General features: G+C 39.4%; 2 protein-coding genes across 2 annotated transcripts in view; both read right to left on the bottom strand.

The window, feature by feature from the left end:
- Positions 1–4536: 4536 nt before the first annotated feature.
- Positions 4537–6291, bottom strand: LOC137264977 (dentin sialophosphoprotein-like). Its single transcript, XM_067800318.1, has one exon. It carries the CDS (start codon positions 6289–6291, stop codon positions 4537–4539), a length of 1755 nt encoding a protein of 584 aa, XP_067656419.1.
- Positions 6292–19578: 13287 nt separating this feature from the next.
- LOC137266456 (uncharacterized) overlaps positions 19579–21096 on the bottom strand; it is a 303788-nt gene continuing 302270 nt past the window's right edge. Inside the window, exon 186 of the mRNA XM_067801954.1 lies at positions 19579–20313. Within this exon, the coding sequence (XP_067658055.1) occupies positions 20160–20313 (154 nt within the window). The 3' untranslated portion in view covers positions 19579–20159. The remainder of the gene's footprint in view (positions 20314–21096) is intronic.

Raw genomic sequence — 21096 nt, 5'->3', positions numbered from 1 at the left:
TTATATGTTTTTGTCAAAGCATGAGTGATCACAAAGGTACGTAATCACCGCTGATGCTCGTGTAAATACCACGTTAGCCTATAAGAGAAAAGTATTGTTATGACAGAGGTGACTTTGAAAACTCAATGCTGTTATTGATGGGGCAAGTTGGAATAACATCTTTTGTTCTTGCGGGAATATTAATATAGTCTGTGAACAATTTTATAAGCATCTCAACCGTTCTATTTCTGCATGTATTCCTCCCAAAACGGTCGCTATTCGACCGACTGATAAACCTGGGTTCAATTCAGAACTTCAGATGGAATGTAGAAAAAGAAATATAACGAGAAAAAGTGCTAAGACGAAAAACCGTCTAGTAGATTTCTTGGCTAACAAGAAACAAATAACCAAAGTAAATAAATTGAAATGTTATGCAAAAGATTTCTTTATTCAGTCTCTCAAACGGTTTTTACTTGATTTGTATTCCAGTAATAACAGTTCCTAATTAAAATTACTTCGGTTAATAATCAAAGATTCCTTATCCGTCACTTGTATTCCGCGATTGAAACAACATAATGCGGATGAAAATCCAGTGTTATTCTCTGATAGGCAGAAAGAATCTATAGCTAGTATTGACGAAGGAAACGCAGACGTGTCGTTCTTTGACAAACGCACTGATTCCAATTTTAATTGTGTAACTATTGATGTAAATGAAGTTATAATCAAATATTTGCAGCTTACAAAAGCTCCTGGCCCAGATAGTTTCTTAAAACTGTAGTACATGCAATAAATATACCAGTATGCATGTTATTCAGTCAGTCATTAAAGAGTACTGTATATCCAAGTATGTGGAAAGAAGCAAACGTAATGCCCTTATATAAAAAGGGGCGACAGCTCAATGGTTTCTAATTATCGACCAATATCCTTGATCAGTTGTGTGGACAAGGTGTTTAATGTTTAAACATGTACAACAATTTTCATGCAAATCAATTATTGTAGAAGTACCAGTCGGGATTTAATTTTCGTCATTCAACTGTCCATCAATTAACTCAAATGCATGACCAAATATGTGACGTTTTAGAGGATAAAAAAACACTATTGTATGGTTTAATCTGATGTCTCTAAAGCTTTTGATCGTGTGTGCCGCATGGGTTTATAGTTCAAATTAGAAAGATACGGAATTCATGGTTCATTGATAGCTAGCTGATTACATAAGTAATCGTTCATGAAGCGTCTTTCTAAATGGAGCCCTGTCCACGACGAGCTCGAGGTATTTACAAGCTGGTGTCCGTCAGGGGTCAGTCCTCGGTCCTTTCTTATGTCTTGTTTTGGTCAACGATATTGCTAATGATTTAGATTTTATATATATATTTATTTATTTGTATTCTCATGTACCGTCGTTCGTGGTGTTTTGAGTACTGAATTGAATTGAATTGATGTACATTGAGACACGAGTATTCGCTGATGATTCGTCTCTAGGCTTATCCTCTCATGATCGTCTATTCATTGAAAGAGAACTGAATTCAAACGTGCAAATAAATCAGAACAACTGCAATTAGAAGCCGCAATAGGTTTACCTAAGTATGCTCATCATGAACACATGTATTATGAACCTGGTTGGGAATCTCTAGCAGAACGCAGAGGAAAGCGAAAACTTTGGCTTTGTAAGCAAAATACAGCATTAATGATCTTTTTCCTAGGAAGGTAGCATCTGAAAGTAGCCATAATTTTCGTAACTCTGATAACGTCTCACTTCGTTTCTCACGACTGAAGTTTTCGTTTCTCGGAATTCGTCCATCATGCATCGTCGTTTTAAGTCAACATTTCATCGCTCCAACGAATCAATATAAACTGAAATCAATTACCAATCTGAAATCAAAAGCTTTCTTTTAAATCAATGAAGGGAACATATATCTGTTTCCGTCTTCTACACATATTTTTCTTGATGATAGCATACAATGTGAAGATATGGTCAGTTAGAATCCACATACCTTTGTAATCTGAATGTGGGATTATCAGTATGGGCAGCGCAGTTTTCAAATGTTCCCAAGTAATGTGGCTTGGCATCTGCAGCGCGAGCATAGACTGTTCATTGTTTTATACAAACACTCATCGCGGCGGACAATACATCAAACTTGTCCGCCATTGACTTAAATGGGCTTTTCTGAACAGTGTAGGCTTAGTTTACGTCGCAGATCTTGTCAAATCAAGTTAGAGTATATTAGCATGTATCAATAATGTCTGCTAAATCTGTACAGTATGTGAACTTGTTGCCAGGAAGGGTACCCAAGCGTTATGTTTATACGAACATTTAATTGATCGATGGTTTAATCTCGCTGGAAGGCGTGGTGCGACTTGCAACTGAAGAAGAGAAGGTAATCAAAACGAATGAACGAGGGGTCAACCGCCACCCCGCCATGCCTCTGTCTCTTGTCTGCACGGGACGATTGGACAGGGTTGTGTTAGTACACACAACCAGCACGTCAGTACTGGCGCCATGCACACCGTTACCTTGTGCTGGGAACTGCACTTCTGCAGTGTTGACATGTCGATCCGTATATTGGGCGTGTTGTATCTATCATTCACCAGTATCTCATCTCTCCTTGGCAAAAAGTTATGCTGTTTCGGAACACTTTAACTATTTTGAAGATAATATGAAAACGACTGACGAAGAAATCCGTATGCATATAGCAGAGCAAAATGTTCAAAAAATAAATATTTAAAATAAGATGCAAACATTTGACACTGAATTGCCTTTGTGTTTCCACATGTGGTTATATTTGAAACAACATGACTATCATCAGCACTAATCTTTGACACATCTATTTACTGACAGTGCCCTGGGTATTTCAGAACATTACGTCTGATGAAGGTTCCTTGGTCTTGCGACAGTGTTTTTCGACACATGGAAAAACCTGACTATGGTTAAAGCCTAGTCGCCTGTCTACAGGATGTCTGGCGTTGTTGCGTTGAGCTTTTTCGGTGTTTTATGACTGTTCTTTGGTCTAAAATCACTCCCGGTACACGCAGACATGAAATATTCATACCTGGTGTTCATTTTATATGAATATGTACAAAACTGTATATCTGTGAGATTATTTCCAATATTTTGCTTTTGCGGGGTTTTTTTTCGCACAGTGTAGCTGGTGCTCACGTAATGGCAGAATAGGAAGTACCTGAAGGTGGCGGAGACAGGAGCCAAGGGGATGTAGAATTGGAAGGTTATGGAGAGAAGGGTATAGGGAGTGGATGTAGAGAAGGTGGTGGAGAGAGGAGGAGGTATGGTTGGAGAATAGCGGATAGAGGAGCAGAGAGAGCGGATGTAGTATGGAAAGATGGTGTATCTTAGCGTCACAGTATACCAATAGCACTCTGACTCACGTTGCAACCTGCCGTTTGACCAGATTCCAAAGGCCTGGCCCCTTTGAGCACGTGCGCGCGCGCGTGTGTGTGTACCATGGAAAGAGCAAGTTGCACGTTCAAACATTTGACATGAAGTCGCCGGTGGATTTCCATATTGACGACGCACCCGTGACGAGCAACCTCCTCGAGTGGGTGCTGGATAGTACTAGGCGCTCTTCTCCCGTGTTGATCCGAGACAGAATGTGTTTGCCGTGGGTTGCGCCCCTGTGTTGGTGAAGAAAAGGGTCCTGGTGGTTGAGGGCTATAGGAGTCTGGAACAAGGCAGTCTAGTTGAATGTAGTAAAAGACAGCAAGCCACGAACCTGAGCATGACTGAATCATTTGTTAACACTCCTGTGTCGGTCTCAGCACACAGAACCCTTGACACCACAAAAGACATTGTGCGAGACAGTGATCACTTGATTTGTGACAGAAGACTAAGAGATGAAGGATTAAGGTGTCACTTATGTTAAGCGATTCACAAGTCATATATATAGATACAATCAAATCCTTCAAACAAATACGTACCTGTTTTCCTTTTCATGTACTACTAATCCAAAATCAATGAAGGCCGGCTACTGTAATATCGGTGTGGATACTTACATTCCAAATCCGTTAAGATGCTTTAAATGCGAAAGATACGGCAATGGTGTAAATATAAGTAAATTATCACTTACGTGTGCTCACTGTGGTGAGAAAACTCGTACGACGGAAGACTGTTACAGCAATTTTAGAAAATGCACAAACTGCCAAGGAAATCACTCAAAAGACTGTCCCATTTGGAAATAGCAAGTGAAAATCAATAAAATAAAATTTACACAAGACATTATTTTTGGGGAAGTCAAAAAAACTAGTCCAAACATCTGAACTAACGAAACCTTATGCTTCCGTATCTTGACCTCCTTCTGATACAGTCACTGTAAACAAAATATCTGCAAGTTGTCAAACCAATTTGACATGAATTAAAACTGATTCCCCTCAGATTCTGTCACCTGAAATGTCCACTCTAACTCCAAAAGTACTGCCGGAGCCAACCCGTGTTCGGAATACATCTTTATCCAAGTCAACACAGTCTCAATTCAGATCTGATTCTCAAACAAATGTGAAAGGAATCGCACAACCACAATGACCTTCGTGGGAGTGACCATTTTTCTACTATCCTGAGACGTGTAACCTCGTCAGAAGCTCCTCCGTCATCAGATGCTCCTCCATCATCAGAAGCTCCTCCGCCATCAGATGCTCCTCCATCATCAGATGCTCCTCCATCATCAGAAGCTCCTCCGTCATCAGATGCTCCTCCATCATCAGAAGCTCCTCCGTCATCAGATGCTCCTCCATCATCAGAAGCTCCTCCGTCATCAGATGCTCCTCCATCATCAGAAGCTCCTCCGTCATCAGATGCTCCTCCATCATCAGAAGCTCCTCCGTCATCAGATGCACCTCCGTCATCAGAAGCTCCTCCGTCATCAGATGCTCCTCCATCATCAGAAGCTCCTCCATCATCAGAAGCTCCTCCATCATCAGATGCTCCTCCATCATCAGATGCTCCTCCATCATCAGATGCTCCGTCATCAGATGCTCCTCCATCATCAGATGCTCCTCCGTCATCAGAAGCTCCTCCGTCATCAGATGCTCCTCCATCATCAGAAGCTCCTCCGTCATCAGATGCTCCTCCATCATCAGATGCTCCTCCATCATCAGAAGCTCCTCCGTCATCAGATGCTCCTCCATCATCAGAAGCTCCTCCGTCATCAGATGCTCCTCCATCATCAGAAGCTCCTCCGTCATCAGATGCTCCTCCATCATCAGAAGCTCCTCCGTCATCAGATGCTCCTCCATCATCAGATGCTCCTCCGTCATCAGATGCTCCTCCATCATCAGAAGCTCCTCCGTCATCAGATGCACCTCGTCATCAGATGCTCCTCCATCATCAGAAGCTCCTCCATCATCAGATGCTCCTCCATCATCAGATGCTCCTCCATCATCAGATGCTCCTCCGTCATCAGATGCTCCATCATCAGATGCTCCTCCATCATCAGAAGCTCCTCCGTCATCCGCCATCAGTCTCAATTCAGATCTGATTCTCAAACAAATGTGAAAGGAATCGCACAACCACAACGACCTTCGTGGGAGTGACCATTTTTCTACTACCCTGAGACGTGCAACCTCGTCAGATGCTCCTCCGTCATCAGATGCTCCGTCATTAGATGCTCCTCCATCATCAGATGCACCTCCGTCATCAGATGCTCCTCCATCATCAGATGTTCCTCCGTCATCACATGCACCTCCATCATCACATGCACCTCCATCATCAGATACTCCTCCATCATCAGATGCTCCTCCGTCATCAGATGCACCTCCGTCATCAGATGCACCTCCATCATCAGATGCTCCTCCGTCATCAGATGCTCCGTCATTAGATGCTCCTGCATCATCAGATGCACCTCCGTCATCAGATGCTCCTCCATCGTCAGATGCTCCTCCGTCATCACATGCACCTCCATCATCACATGCACCTCCATCATCAGATGCTCCTCCATCATCAGACGCTCCTCTGTCATCAGATGCACCTCCGTCATCAGATGCACCTTCGTCATCAGATGCACCTCCATCATCAGATGCTCCTCCGTCATCAGATGCTCCGTCATTAGATGCTCCTCCATCATCAGATGCACCTCCGTCATCAGATGCTCCTCCATCGTCAGATGCACCTACATCATCAGATGCTCCTCCGTCATCAGATGCTCCTCCATCATCAAGATGAAATTTTGAAAAGACTGTCTGGCCTTTATATGAAACGCTGTGTGCTGTCAAACCTAAGCCTGAACGCGTGATTTTCTGATGAACTGAAAACCGTAGCTGACAAGTGTATTTCGAAGTCCTCTGCAATTCCACAAATTCGGAAACCATGAACCAATGATGAGTGCAAACAAGCAAGGAAGGCACGCAAAAACAGAAGATTATTTTCGTCTCCACGCTTTGGTGCATAATTTATATGAATGTCAAATTTTAAAAGCTAAAGCGCGATGTACCTTTAAATAGAAAACAATCTTTGAATTATGTATCAAAAATAAATTCTCGAACGCTCATGTCCAAAGTATGGAACATGGCACTGAAACGTAAAGGGAAAGATACTAAATCTAGGGTCCATCATATCAGAAAATGATATGTCAGATATTGCGACCTAGTGAAACCCTCGCTAAACACTGTTCCTCTACTAATTATGTGCCTAAATTCCAACAATATAAAAACAACAAGAAAAGAAAAACATTAATTTCAAGTCAGATAATGAGGAAGATTATACAATAAACTATTTTCTATTCATGAGCCCCATACTGCCCTTGAACAAGCTCACGGTACTGATACAGGAGCTGATAACATATATTTTCAACTCCTGAAGCACTTACGAAAATCCTGTCTAGAAACTCTTTTCCACATTTTTATGATATTTGGACATCAGGTAAATTTCCTCCCTCATGGCGAGACACTAGAGTAGTTCCAGTACCTCAATCTGGCCGTGATCATACCAAACCTTCGAATTATCGATCCATTTCACTAACTATGTTTGCAAAACAGTGGAACGCAAGATAAATAATCGACTTGTTTAGTACTTGGAAACAAATCACGTTATATCAGATATACATGTATGATGTGGTTTCCGTAAATATAGAAGTATTGTCGATCACTTAGTGCGTTTGGAATCATTTGTTAAAAAACACTCTCATATGTAAACAAACACGCAGTGTCTGTCTTTTTTATCTTGAAAAGGCATACGACGCTACGTGGAAACATTGCATTTTGAGAGATTTACATGGATTTGGTTTGCGGGGTCGTTTGCCTCGATTTATAGCCATTTTTTGGAACGACAGTTGTAAGTCCGCGTGGGTTCTACCCTGTCTGATCATTACAGGCAGGATCAGGGTGTTCCACAAGGCAGTATTTTGTCTGTCACACTTTTTAGTATAACGATAAATAGTTTATAAAAAGTTTTAAACGATTCAGTAGATAGGTCGTTATTTGTGGATAGTTTTATGTCGTGGTACAAATATGCATACTATTGAATGGCAACTGCAGTTGTGTTTAAATAAAATAAATAAACGGTGTCATGAACATGGCTGTAAAGTTTCTAAATCGAAAACTATTTGCATACATTTCTGCCGTAAATACAAAACCTCATAATCACCCTGAAGTATCTCTAGATGGCTCGCCCAAGTTCTTGGGTCTAATTTTTGACTCACACTTAACATTTCTGCTACATAATAAATCTCTTAAAACTAAATGCCTGAAGGCAATTGACTTGTCGAGAGTCGTTTCAAATTCTAAATGGGAAGGGGATCAAGCTACCCTTCTCCACCTATATCGATCACTGGTCCGTTCTAAACTTGATTATCGTCTATGGTTGAGAATGCAACAGCAACCTAAAACTATTAGATTCTGTCCACCACCAAGGTCTATGACTTTAGATTCCTTTAGATTTTCACGTTGCCCTCCTGTTGACAGTCTCTACGTTGAGGCGGTTGAGCCATCGCTTACCCAACGACGTATAAAATTAGCCTTGCACTATATAACAAAGCTATATTCTAATCATTCAACTGTATTTAACTGTATCTGTAACCTTTTTTATGGTGATTTGTATAACAAAATGTCTTCTCTTGTTTCTCCTCTTGGGTTCAGAATTAAATTTATTGCTGCTGCCAGCATTGAGCTGGAAAATATAGCTTCTCTCCGACTTCTTTCTTCTATTCCTTGGCAATAGGTTCGGCCTCAACTTGACATAACATTAACTACATTAAAATCAGAAACTAATGAGTTACAATATAAACAAGAATATTAATAATTAAAAAATAAATATAATACATACAAACCCTTATGTGCAGATAGATCCATGGATGGTGCTACAGCTGCTTGTGCCACTGTCATTGGATTCAGAACAGTATCCGCTCGATTGCCCAATAACAGGTCTTATTTTCACAGCACTAGCTAACACCATATTAACAGCTCTTAAATATATTAATAAACACTGTAAACACAAACAGTTCAATTCTTTTCCGATTCTCTTTCATGCCTTCAGGCCGTTAAAAATCTTTCTTGTATACATAGAAATTATTGAATTGTATAATATCTTGTTACTAGTCAATACGACATCGTCTTTTCTTGGTTACCCAGCCATGTTGGCATTTCTGGGAATACAATGGCTGGTCTTGCTACCAAGGCTGCACTCAACAAATCATTGACATCACTACTGAAAGGTGAGGATCCTCTGTTTCTGCATCAGTTGTGATGAAAGAATGACGGCCAAACATGTCTTGCATCACTGCGTAGAATATTCCATCACAAGGGATAAATATTTCAAATTCCGAATTATGAAGTATTTTTTTTACTAATAACAGTTTTCATTTAATTATTGCATTTTTAAAAGAAATAGATTTGTTGTCTGATTTGTAAATAGATAAATATTTTTGAAGTTTGAATTAGTAACTATGATTGTCAGTGGCAGTAACCCTGAGGTGGATTAAAGTACTGTAAAATTATTGTCCTCCCGAGAGGGTACGTAAGTCCCCAAACATTGAAGTAAATTAACACTTTCCACTGTTGTAAGCGTAGCACATGTGTATTTTAATGTATTGCTAGATGTGCCTAAATTGCTGACATGCGATGGGATGGTGTAAATCCAGCTAGGGCCCATGCAGGAAGCATGAATATATATACTGATCTGATCTATGTATTTTTATTCAAAAGCAGCCCTTGATAAATGACTATGTAACTACATGACTCTGTGTTTGTATTTCTTACTGACAGATGGGTTAATCCATTTAAACAGGGGTAATCAGTATGCTAGAGTGTGTGCACTCAACCAGAAAAGTTGTTATAAGCTGTGGAAGTTTTGGGATGTGGAAGTTTTGGGAGGATACCCCAATAAATGAATGTTATGTTGTTTTTATCATTTCCACTGTATCTATCAATCAGAATATTCCCACCCAGTGTATTTATGTAAACTTGTATATGGGCTGATGGTTTATGATACAATAAAACATCCCTGTCTTGACTTCGACATTTCAAAGTGATGTTTGTTTCCACATCGTTCAGAAAGACCCTTAAATAGTGGTGCCGAGTAGAGTATGGCTGATGCTGGAGAAAGGAGCAGAGGACGTGGATGTGTATTGGAGAGACGCGGAGGTTGTGGTGGTGAGAGGCGGAGGTTGTGGTGGAGAGAGGAGAAGATGTGGTGGTGAGAGGCACAGACGTTTAGAAGATGTGGCGGAGAGAGAAGATGTGGCGGAGAGAGGAGGAGATGTGGTGGATGTACTATGGGAAGGTGTTGTAGAGACGTGCAAAAGGAGTTGATATAGTTTAGGTAGGTGTTTTAGAGAGGGGTAGATGGAAAGGATGTACAGTTGGAAAGTGGTGGAGGGTGGGGGTGTTGATGAGAGGAGATGTGGCGGAGAGAGGCAGAGCTGTGGTGGATGTAGTATGGGAAGGTGCTGGAGAGACGAGGAAAAGGAGTGGATATAGATTTGGAAGGTGTTGGAGAGAGGTGTAGGAGAGGATGTAGAATGGAAATGTGGTGGAGAGAGCTTTACATTCCAGAACTTCAGTCCCATGATACCTGGGTGGTGTTGGGGGTGGGTGGCGATGGGGGTGAGTGGTGTTGGGGGTGGGTGGCGATGGGATGGGGAAGGTTGTGGGATGACCGTTACAGTGAGATGTCTGAAACAGACGAATAGATTTCCTGGGTCATCTGCAGGCTATGAGTTTCTCAGGTAACTGCAGAAGGGGTTGCACAGATATTCCAAATGGACACAACTGTTAACAATGTCAGATACATTGTTCATTATAAACGTAAGCCGAAACAGTCAATCAGAAATATATGTTGTATGAAATTTAGATTGAATATATTGGTTTGCTTTCCTACAGCTCATACATGAAACAAGAAAATACCCTGTTTGGTATCCAAGAATTATTTTATAGGATAAGAAAGCCATCGCGTAAGGTTCTTAGATTTACACATTCAAAGATACACACACCGTATATTATAAATAACTGGCATTTAAACTGAAGCCCAGCTTTGAATGTGTGGAGCTGATACAGATAGAAAGTTAAGAATGGTCGTGGTGTGCTCTAATATTAATCTGTTGGTTATCATGCGTTGATTCAAAAGGCAAGGTAGGGTTGCTGGCTGGAAGGTGTGACAGAGGTGCGGGGTTCGACTCCATCGGTCTTGAGGAGGTGGTCTATTTTGCGTCCATCAATGGTCTGATCTGTCAGTTATTTTGTTGAACACACCCCCACTATGGTGTTTTACTGATGTTGAACCGACGAGTAATATAAGATACAAATATCTGCATCTGCCATTTTCGCCGAAGCGTGGCATTTCGAACTTTTCAGAACAATGAAGAGAAGTCACAATAAATAATAGTCAAACATTTCGTCTGTCAAAATATTATATGCTTTGTTAAGTTATAATTTCGTCAGCAAAGAAATGTTTTAAAAACTATTGTGTTTAAGGAATAAAATATCCGAATGACAGTAACTTACCGTTACAATCCAAAATATCGAAATTAACTTTCTGTGTGCTCTGAATTCTGGCAAACGCTGTCATAACTAGTCTAAGTGCACGAATAACTGAACCCTTCAGCTAACGGATGTCTGTGGCCTCACTTGCTCGATATTATCTACTGCGGACGTACATGTGAGAATCATGCACGTGATGTCCAGTGGTTTTCTTATCTCAGCCTACCCTGTGAAAATGTTTACCCTGGTGGGTATAAAACATCCAGGATTGTTCATATTAATATCGAAATGCAAAGAAAAGGAGATTCATGGGTCATTTGTTCTGAAGATAACCCGGTTCATCTGTGCAAGTTTGAAGATGAAGTGTAATCTAAGTAGACCTCATTTGTTCAATAATGGATAAACGGCTACCTCCCTCGTATGTTACTCTTCCTTAAACGTCTGTTGTGTCGTCCGACTTTGCTGGGCTTTTATAAACAGCTTTGACGTCACATCTGTATCTTAAGATGTGTTTACAGTGCTCCAGACCCAAAGATCGTTTTTCGCCATTTTCCCGATACCCAACAACTGTTAGACGTGTTCTGTCCGACTTGGTCAAGCTCGTTTACAGAAATGCAGCCGTGCTTCAGTCATATTTGCATACAGATTTGATGACAGTCATATTTCTGACGTTAAATTTGACTTTGTATTACGCTATGTATCGCGAAAATTGTTAATGAGTGTTCAAGAACCCCTGTATGTGATAAAGGGGATAAAGATTTCATGAGCAGATTTCATGAGCAGCCTTATTGTGGGCGAGAGCAGTGCTGGGCACTGCACAAAACACCAAATACTAAACATACATCGCACTATTACTGAATAAGAACAATATACTCAATACACTTAAAGATCACATATACTCTAATAATGTACAAATACAAAATCACTTGCTGACATCTGACATTGCTGTTATATATGAAATCCAGCCACTATAACTACTCGTGTTGAACGTTTTGTCAACAGTGCACAATTCTCAGCCGCAAACGAAATTTCAACCAATCAGAGCGTCGCGTCTCCGTGACGTAATAGCAGGTATAGATGTGAGGATATATGCAGAATTCATCTACATTTCAGGGGGTAAACTATTTCGTTTACAGGTTTGTACAAATAATAATATATTACGATAATATTATATTGGCACTTCGACCACAACCTCGCGTCCGAGGAAGAAAGCGTTATATTCATGCAAAATCCTTTTGGTCAGCAATGTGTAGCAAGCAGTCTTTATTTCATAAACTCGATGAAACTTGAACTCCATTTTCTATCCTTGAAGCGTGGTAGGGGGCGAACCATCCGATTTAGTATATACCGCAGGCTTCCATAACGCTCGCTTCGCACACATAAACAACCAATTTAAGCACAAACTGCGGGGGGCCGGTGGAAATCTGTGCATAGTGACACCATCACCCGACTCCAAGGAGCAATTGACGGCAACACAACAATTCGGCATGAGTGCCGAATTTTTCCGATTTTTTTTCGGACGGATATACTCGGACTAAAGGTAAGCCAACCTTAACCTTTACTCACTCACCCTAAGGATCTAGAAGGGGGGTTGCCCAAGGGCTAAGGATCTAGAAGCGGAGTGCCGAAGGACTAATGATACAGTAGCGCGCTCATTAGCAAGGGCTCAGTAGTCCCCAGGTAGCGCGCCCGGTAAACTGTACTCAAGCCGAGTCTTTAGTGACGTCGAGAAATCAGCAAAATGACGAGCTTCCCTACACATTTTCTATACAACTAAGTGAAAATCGTTCCTTCTATGACGTTACTGCAGGGCTCTGGCGACAGAGTTACGTAACCTGTCTGTGGTTTCGTCTGCGACTGAGAGAGAAGCTGACAGCTTTTTAGCAACTTTTAAGCGCTTGGTATTAATTAACATCCAAAAAAGAATGGTGTTCCGTTTATGACTAACCAGAAATCTTTCATATGCAGTGGTAAAAAGAGTACCAAAAATGAGTTTAGTGGTCCTTTAAGGTATGGGATAGCAAACGTGACTTCAAAGATAGCGTGTACGATTACGAACACATTCTGTAAGAATCGAGGTATGTTTTATGTGATTTCCTGATCATGGTTGCTGTAAATACAGGTTTATTGGTGCGATCCGTCGATTAGGTCACACCATTTTTCCACGGAAATAATGTTAATTGTAGTCTTTAAAAGTCAAGATATACTATGCATGAACACCTTGGCAGGTGTGAGAGAGCCTTTGGTGAATTCCGTTTCTGTGCTTATTACAGTATGTCGTCTGCAAGTATTATGATCCCATGCACACATTCCTCTGTACACATCTGAAAACTGTGATGGAAATAACGCACACTATCCACAAGACACTACGGTAAACAAGCATATTTTCGATTGTATGAAAAGCTTATCTATTTGTTCTTATTTCGTCTTCTTGTCCTGACCCATTAGTCCTCATCTGTGTCGAGTATATTCTATCTGTATTGCCTTTGTGACAACTCCGCAACACATTTCTGGCAGCCTATGACCTCATGACCTAGAGTTTTGAAGTCGTAAGTACCATACATTAACATTAACTTTCAACTATCTTAGCTCTAAGAGAGCTTGGAAATATTAACCTTGGCCGCCTCGGGGTATTCCCCTGCCTTATCCAATAGTAAACACTTTGTCCCTTGGTCGGCATACAGACAATTACACTTCTATATACATGATGATGGTGTCCTGGGACGTGCAACAAAAAGTTTACAGAAGTGTATAGTGGAACACGAAAATGTGTGACCTGAATATTAAATTGGAATGATGCAGTACTTCACCAACAAGTGGTCGCAGTGGCCCAGCAAACACTGCTATTACAAATAGTAAGCAGAGAGAGTTCGCATGGTCCTGCAACACTCAGGATCACCCGGTAAGGATCATCGTCTGCTCAGTTCCATTGCCTCGTCTACACACAGCCCAGGCAGCAAATGGGACTTCTTCCAATAAGCGCTGCCTAGTCCAACCCAACACGAACTTTCAGGAAATATGCAATCTTCCCACTGGAGCCTACAGTGTCAGAAGGATTGTGCTCCTGGTGGTATTCTAGGGCACTCTCCTGACCTACGCCAAAAGATCAGGAGGTACCAAATCAAGGACACCGAGAAGAATGGGGAGCCTGATGACAGAATGCTTGGGGTGCAAGCGAGAATTTCATGGACGGGGTCCCAGCATGTTTAGCATGCTTTTCCTGAATCTTACCAATCACACTGCTATCTAAAGCAATGGAAAATTCGATCACATAAATAAAGGCGTTATCAAAAAAGGTGACGTCAGGTTTTTTGGCAGGAAGTCTCCTCCAGATGTATATTGGGCCTATTCCAGTGATGCCCATGAAGCCTTGGACATGCCCACGGCCGCTTGACGCTTGACCTACATAAATTCCTGACCGCTCGCTGTGTTACATTCTGCACAACTGTTTCTCACTCTCACACCAAGACTTCCAGGAGTTGACATTACATTTGTGACCCGTTACTTTAGAATTGACTCATTTGTATTGTACATGGAACCTCTCTTGTGAAACTGTATAGTTTTTACTTTGTTTGCTCAATATAAGGTATCATGGAAAATCTAAGATTTGTGAGTGTTATATTTTGCCGGTTCTGAGGGGACTGCTTACATTTTTTGTCACGGCAAATGTTTTACCGTAACAATATCCGCAATCGAATTCCCTTGAATTCGCAACAATGCGCCATTTTCCAGTCATGTTTTGTAACAATTTTCTGGGTATATTGCTCAAAAAATGTAACAGGAGTTCGAACTATTAGATTCAGTGTTTCCAGATTTCCTAAACTTTGTTTCCACGAACTACACTACACATTGAGCACAAAATGTACAGGCGTGTGCCTTGGAGTAACGCCACATTGACTGCTAAATCTTCAAACACCTTCTCACGATTTTGTCCAAAACCAACTTAGAAGGCGAAAACGGAAATTGTATAATATGTTGAGTGTATGCGTGTGATAGCTGCGGTATTTGTCGGTTCCAGAACACTATTTGGTTTGACTGGGCATTCAAGGACATCGGAAACATAGCTTGTGAAAGACAGAACTCACTCTTCTACTTGAAGCCAACAGTCCGATTTTGACCTGTTATCAGTACAATCCGGGTGCGACAACATACATGCAAGGACTACGAAGCGACTTGTTAATTGTACTTCCAGTATATTTACTTGCTCTGGATTCACAAGTCCAGGTGCGACAGCCCGAGAGTAACAGAGTAATGGATACTGATAAAGACTACAGAAATTCCTTACTTGCTTTGATGAAGATTGATTAATAGGCCTTCAGCCAGCAGGCTGTTTTACGCCTTGTCCATCATATGGGTTTGCTAGATTTCTGAAATTAGTGGTAAAGCTGTCACATGCTTAAATATAATCAATACATTCTAAACGTCATGGCGAACGATTTTCTTTGAGCATAATAGTCCAGCCACTGAGAGGTCAATATTGTAACTGTAAGATTCTCTCATTTGCATATTTAACGAAGCAGTAAATGATGAGCTACAGTATCTAGCTGATTACACAATTTACATTTTGAAGAAATATCTTTATAAATAATACTAACACATGCATTCAGTGATTCTGTCAGTGCTATGATTCCAACAGGTTCCTCCTCGGCTAGGCTGGACTTTCTTGCTCTGGATTCACAAGTCCAGTCAAGAGAGAGTAAAGGAATGGATAAAGATACAGACTATAGAAATAAGCACACGTCAACATATGAACAGTTCGAACTGGCTGCTCGTATGAAACTTAATGCTATCACTTTTGTAACATGTTTTTCAAATACGTGAAATGTGAAGCATTTACTCGTTGCTTCGAGTATTTTCTCGTTAGTTAAGATTCACGAAGCAGCAAGAAAATAATCGAAGCAATGAAACGGTATTTGAAGAGAAAATACTCGGAAGAATGATTAATTACTAGAAAACTAAAATTTTTTAAAGAAATTTGAAGCAACCAAAATACCCCAAGTAACGAGAAATTTAGGAATCAACGAAAAAAAGCCATACAACTTTATGGCTTACAATATCTTGTTTGTTGCGCTAAGTGACGTTTCGATGTTGATTCTTACTACAAGTGACTACAACCAGAGGGTGAGAAGCATATATAAGTAGTACATGTATATTGTGACATGCAGCAGATTAAAATTACCAAAAGCATGTAATAGAATAATAAGTGATGCATAATTGAAAGAGGCCAGTGGGGTGCTAAAAACAACAAAAAACATTAATGGGGACAAGTAGGGAATTAAGTAGTTACAACAAATAGGCGGGTGCTTTGATAATCATTAGTTTGATTAATTCTTCATAGGCCGATGGGATTTAGCATTCAGTAGCATTCTCTGTTGATCAAAGGTTTGTGGCAGCTGATGGCTTCCAACAGTTTTCTTTTTTTGAAGTCTTGACTTTTGGTTGAAAAGACTTTGAATTCGTCAAACGTGATCTTGATCATCGCTTAATTCAATAAACAAGATGTTGTAATCCATAAATGTGTATTGTTCAGTTTTGAATCAGTATCTTCTAGAATGCCAGTCAAAGAATCAAAAAGTTCGGGAAAGAAACTTGAAACAATGAGCAATGTTACTCGAAGCAACGATAAACTAACTGATTAACGAAAACAGTATGTAATGCATCGTCAAGATTAAGAGTACAAGAACATCACGTACCTAAGAGAAAATATTTCTTTTCAATGACAAGAGAATTTACGGGTAGTCCGTGTGAACAAGCTGCATAGGAAGTAGGAAGATGGGCTCTCTCTGCAGCAACGTAAGGTGATGTCATGGTTTTCTTACACCATCGCTATTGGCCGGCCGGTTGTCAGACAGGCATTTACAATTACTCTGATTAACAATATTCTGCTGACATTACAAGTGTAGAAACAATAAATAGTCGCTACATTGTATCATGTAAGGCATTTATATTTACTTGTTAACGGATAATGTGAACAAAACTTTCTCAACAGATTTACCATTTTGTAGCAGCTGACATATCTTTAGTTCAGACAACCATTCGTTTACATTGAAACAGCAACATTTAATATTTTTTTTTGCAGTCTTAATTTCATTTCGACTGTAGTGACCTTTTAATAAATATTTAGTTAGAAGCTGTAAGAACACCAGTTCATCCGCCAGAGTGTATGCCGTGAACGAGTTTTATTTGACCTGACGTCCTCAATCAAATTCAACAGGGTCGATGTTTCTGATGGTGGACTGAAGACCCAAGACGTATCATGTTTTCAGCAGCATATTTTAGTATGTTGAGAAATGAAATGCTTGGCATGAGGTGTTAAACTGACACACGGTCTGTTGCAAAACACATCAAATCTTAAACGTTTTTCTCAACTTATTGACATATTAACAGTCGTAATTCCAAATAATGCATCTAAGGTTTCTGGTGCATCGATTACTTGATTGTCTGTTTGTTGTTTTTTCAAGGATAGCAGGAATACTTTCACACCGGTGGTATACAGTTGATATGCGGAAGCACCCATAAAATACTTCCACAACTGGATGAGAGTCTGGTGTAAAATGGAACAATATCCAAATTTGTGTTCTTGAAATCAAATCACTGGAAACTTTTGTTTGGCTGTTAATGTTAGATTCATATTTAAATTAACATAATGTAAATCACGTTGAACCTTGCACTTCTTTTAAGCTACGATCATTGTTTCTATTTTTCTGACTGAACAATCCGTTCTTCGCTTTGGGATCATTTTTACAAAATGGTATTCTTACCTCTAGCAAAATAAGCCTTGTAATATTTTTATCTATACTTACAGTACTTCCATTTGAAAGCCTTCAAACTAGCAGCATACACACGTCACTGCTTTAACTGCTTTCAGTTGACCGAAATCAGCACTCTGGAGAGATGATATAAATTTCATGATGTTATAAAGAATGTTGGGAAATTTACTGGTTTCAGTTATAACTTTATACCAGTAGCTGATGATTTTTACTTTTATGTGAACATCAGTAGGATATCTGCGCAATTCACCATAAACCATAAAATTTAGGGTAGATCGTTTTACTTTAATAATATATTCACATAACTTTAGGTGCATTCTTTTCCAACATGATTGAGCTATCATAGCCCCCAACTTCCGAACCGTTTAGCAGGATTGGTAGGACGCGGAAGTGAATCTGACGTTTTACACACGTCCAACAGAGGAAACCGAAGTTCGGCCAAGGTGTCTGGGTTCTCATTTGCCTTAAAAACCAATATGCTCACGAAGGTATCCCTTGGCTTTTTTCCCAATCGTGTGTACTCAATGAGATTTTGACCTGTTGTTTGATGGTTACAGTCAACAGCAGGAGAGTTCAACTAATCGTCGCCATTACTAGGCACTGTTGGTTACTTGAACACACTCGGAATGAATATTTGTTTATGTTTTACAGATGAAGATTTATTATTAGGTGTTATTACTGTATGTGATGTGTCTATTAGTATATTATATTGTGCTAATAATAAAAACAAAACTTGTAATAAGAGGAAACATGTCTTGTTTTGTTAAATATGGTAACGGGTTTGAATCACTAATCATGTTTTGACAGCATAGCAAGGAGAGCCATATTAATTCCATGTTCACGCAACCTTAACCATTTTTTAAACAGGGGCGCGAGTTTGTATGACATCAGCTATTTGAGTGCAGTTGTAAAGGGAGTGGGTGCCGAATCGTCGTTGTTTGGGATACTGTGAAATATTTACACTATGAGCTGCAAAGAAATTATACCAAACTTTCACAGATCACAAATATTACAAATCATATATATAAACTTACTGCCTTTGAACTCGGTGACCAAGCTAACATGTATCTCTTGGAAATAAACATGCTAAAACGTTGCTTATATTTTGACATGTTAGGCCATTTATAAACATCATCACTACTTAAAGAAGGACGTTCATTCGCCAATGCTTTTCATCTAAATAAAAAATGGAATTCTTATAGGATATACTTATCTCCAATAAATATTCTCATAACAACAATCATTTTCAGCATAGCTGCGGTCAGGCGCTTTCATTATAAGAGTAGGAGTGCATTTTTTCAACCCAATTGGTCACCTTTGTTTTTGTTGGCTAATAGAGATGTCGCCGACCAGAGCCACATCATCTGAGGCTGTTTCGGTCTGTAACCGTTTTCATTATATTTGGATTAAAAACTTTCACTAACAAATCCAGTACGGATTAGTCATGACACTGATACAAGACATTTTACAATCACAACATCTGACTCTCATGTTCAAATTCGAATTAAAATCAGAACAACAAACCAACCACTATTAACACAGTGTTATTATGTGTCTCTGTATGGTTAAGTGGATGCCTATTACAGAAGCGCCAGCTTATGTTTTTTCACAGACTATGTTCACTCTCACCTTGCAACCTGTCATAGAGGCTCTTCCACAGAAGACTATCAATATGCAGATGGGCTTCATACTTCACATAATAAATGTTCTACAGAAGTACAACCTGCTGGACACTCTCAATCGGTACTTGACAACCAGCGTCTTACCATGCTTAACAAGCTAATACAGGCATGATGTTCCGGGACCAGCATCAGTTTGGATCCGAGTCCGAAACCATGAGAAGGACAATATACTCACCTGGTAATGATCAAGCAGAGCAATCTTCATTCTGTTATCAAACATAACATATATCACATTTGTATGAAAAAAGTGTTTATTACAAAACAGAAAATATGACAAAAATCATTGAAAATATTTTATCAAAAATAGACTTTTCTCTTGATTGCTTTTCGCAATAGTCAATAAAGACTCTAACAAGCATTAGAAAATATGTGAATATGAAAATATTATGCATAGTATGGACCTTTGTTATAGTAAAAATGACAAACATATCATATACACTAACCCCTTCATTTTCTTTGATAACTTTTCACAAATCAAATATTCTATACTGATATTAAAAAAATCTAAGTATAACAACACATTACTTCAACAAATTCACATACCTAACATATTAATACAAAACAGTATTATTTATGATGTGGTAGAAGTACAGTACTATTCTCACCGGAGCTATCAAATAGAAGCAGGTAGAGGTTAATCTAACAGAAATATTTCTACACTAATTGTGTGAACTAGCAAATATTTCTCTTAGTTTCTTCGACTTGTTAACATTGACTATTCCAGATCTGTTTCATATCATAAAACCTATACTTTTGTTATGGTGCTACTATCATTAATATTATACATGAGCCACTGATGTTATAGTGAAGGGATTCAGAGAGTAGGCTCATAGATGTCTCTGGCTGTGGTGTTGTAGAAGGACAGTTGTTTTTCTGTTCTCAAACCGTAGTTGCCATCATAAGTCCGGTGGTACCCGCCACTTTCATGATCAGAACCATTCAAGAGGTTTGAGTCATTGGCCTGGCGTCTGGAATGAGAAAATATCTGTCAGTTAATCTTTATTTCTTTGCAGTGGAGGCCACAGGCCCTTTTGACATTTTCATCTGAGCATGGGAGGTGACAGTACAATGTACATAAATGACTCCTTGTTTGAGTATGTTACAATATGTACAGGCAATTGTCTAAACAAATTATACACATATTGCCAGGTCTGTTAATGTTTCTCCATCTAAATCTGACATCAGCATGTTTAGTTTATGTACCTTTGGCTGTGAATACAAGGATCTTAAATTACTTCACATTACACACTTATAAAAAAGTATTTATTACAACATTGTTTGCATGCCTGTTAATCTATTAGGTTTAGGTTCATTGTATCTACTGACTTCAATTTCAAGCCAATATGAGAAACATCTTAATCATGCAAACACTGCATTTCTCATGTTTTTGATAACATACTGCCATTTATAAAAGCATCAGTTTTAGTCAAACTGATAGGTGAAGACTTTAATATGTTTTTGAGTCAGCAAATATCACCAACCATTGTCTGGTACATTCAGCTATTGATCAAAACTGGAATGCTCAGTGCTTAAACACTTTCATCTGACCTAAACCATGTTTACTTTCAGCCCAGGGAAGTGACATATTTAACCCTTCACATATATAATGAGAACGTAAGAATTGCTGATATCAATCACTGATCAATTTGAATTTTTTAAATCTCATAGATGGTATATATATTAATCACTGTTATTTTTAGCACAAAATAAGTTTTAGATATCTCAAAATAAGTTTCATGACATGTTTACTT

Source organism: Haliotis asinina, chromosome 15, assembly GCF_037392515.1.
Source record: "Haliotis asinina isolate JCU_RB_2024 chromosome 15, JCU_Hal_asi_v2, whole genome shotgun sequence".
Taxonomy (NCBI): domain Eukaryota; kingdom Metazoa; phylum Mollusca; class Gastropoda; order Lepetellida; family Haliotidae; genus Haliotis; species Haliotis asinina.
This window is presented reverse-complemented; position numbering and strand designations above follow the sequence as displayed.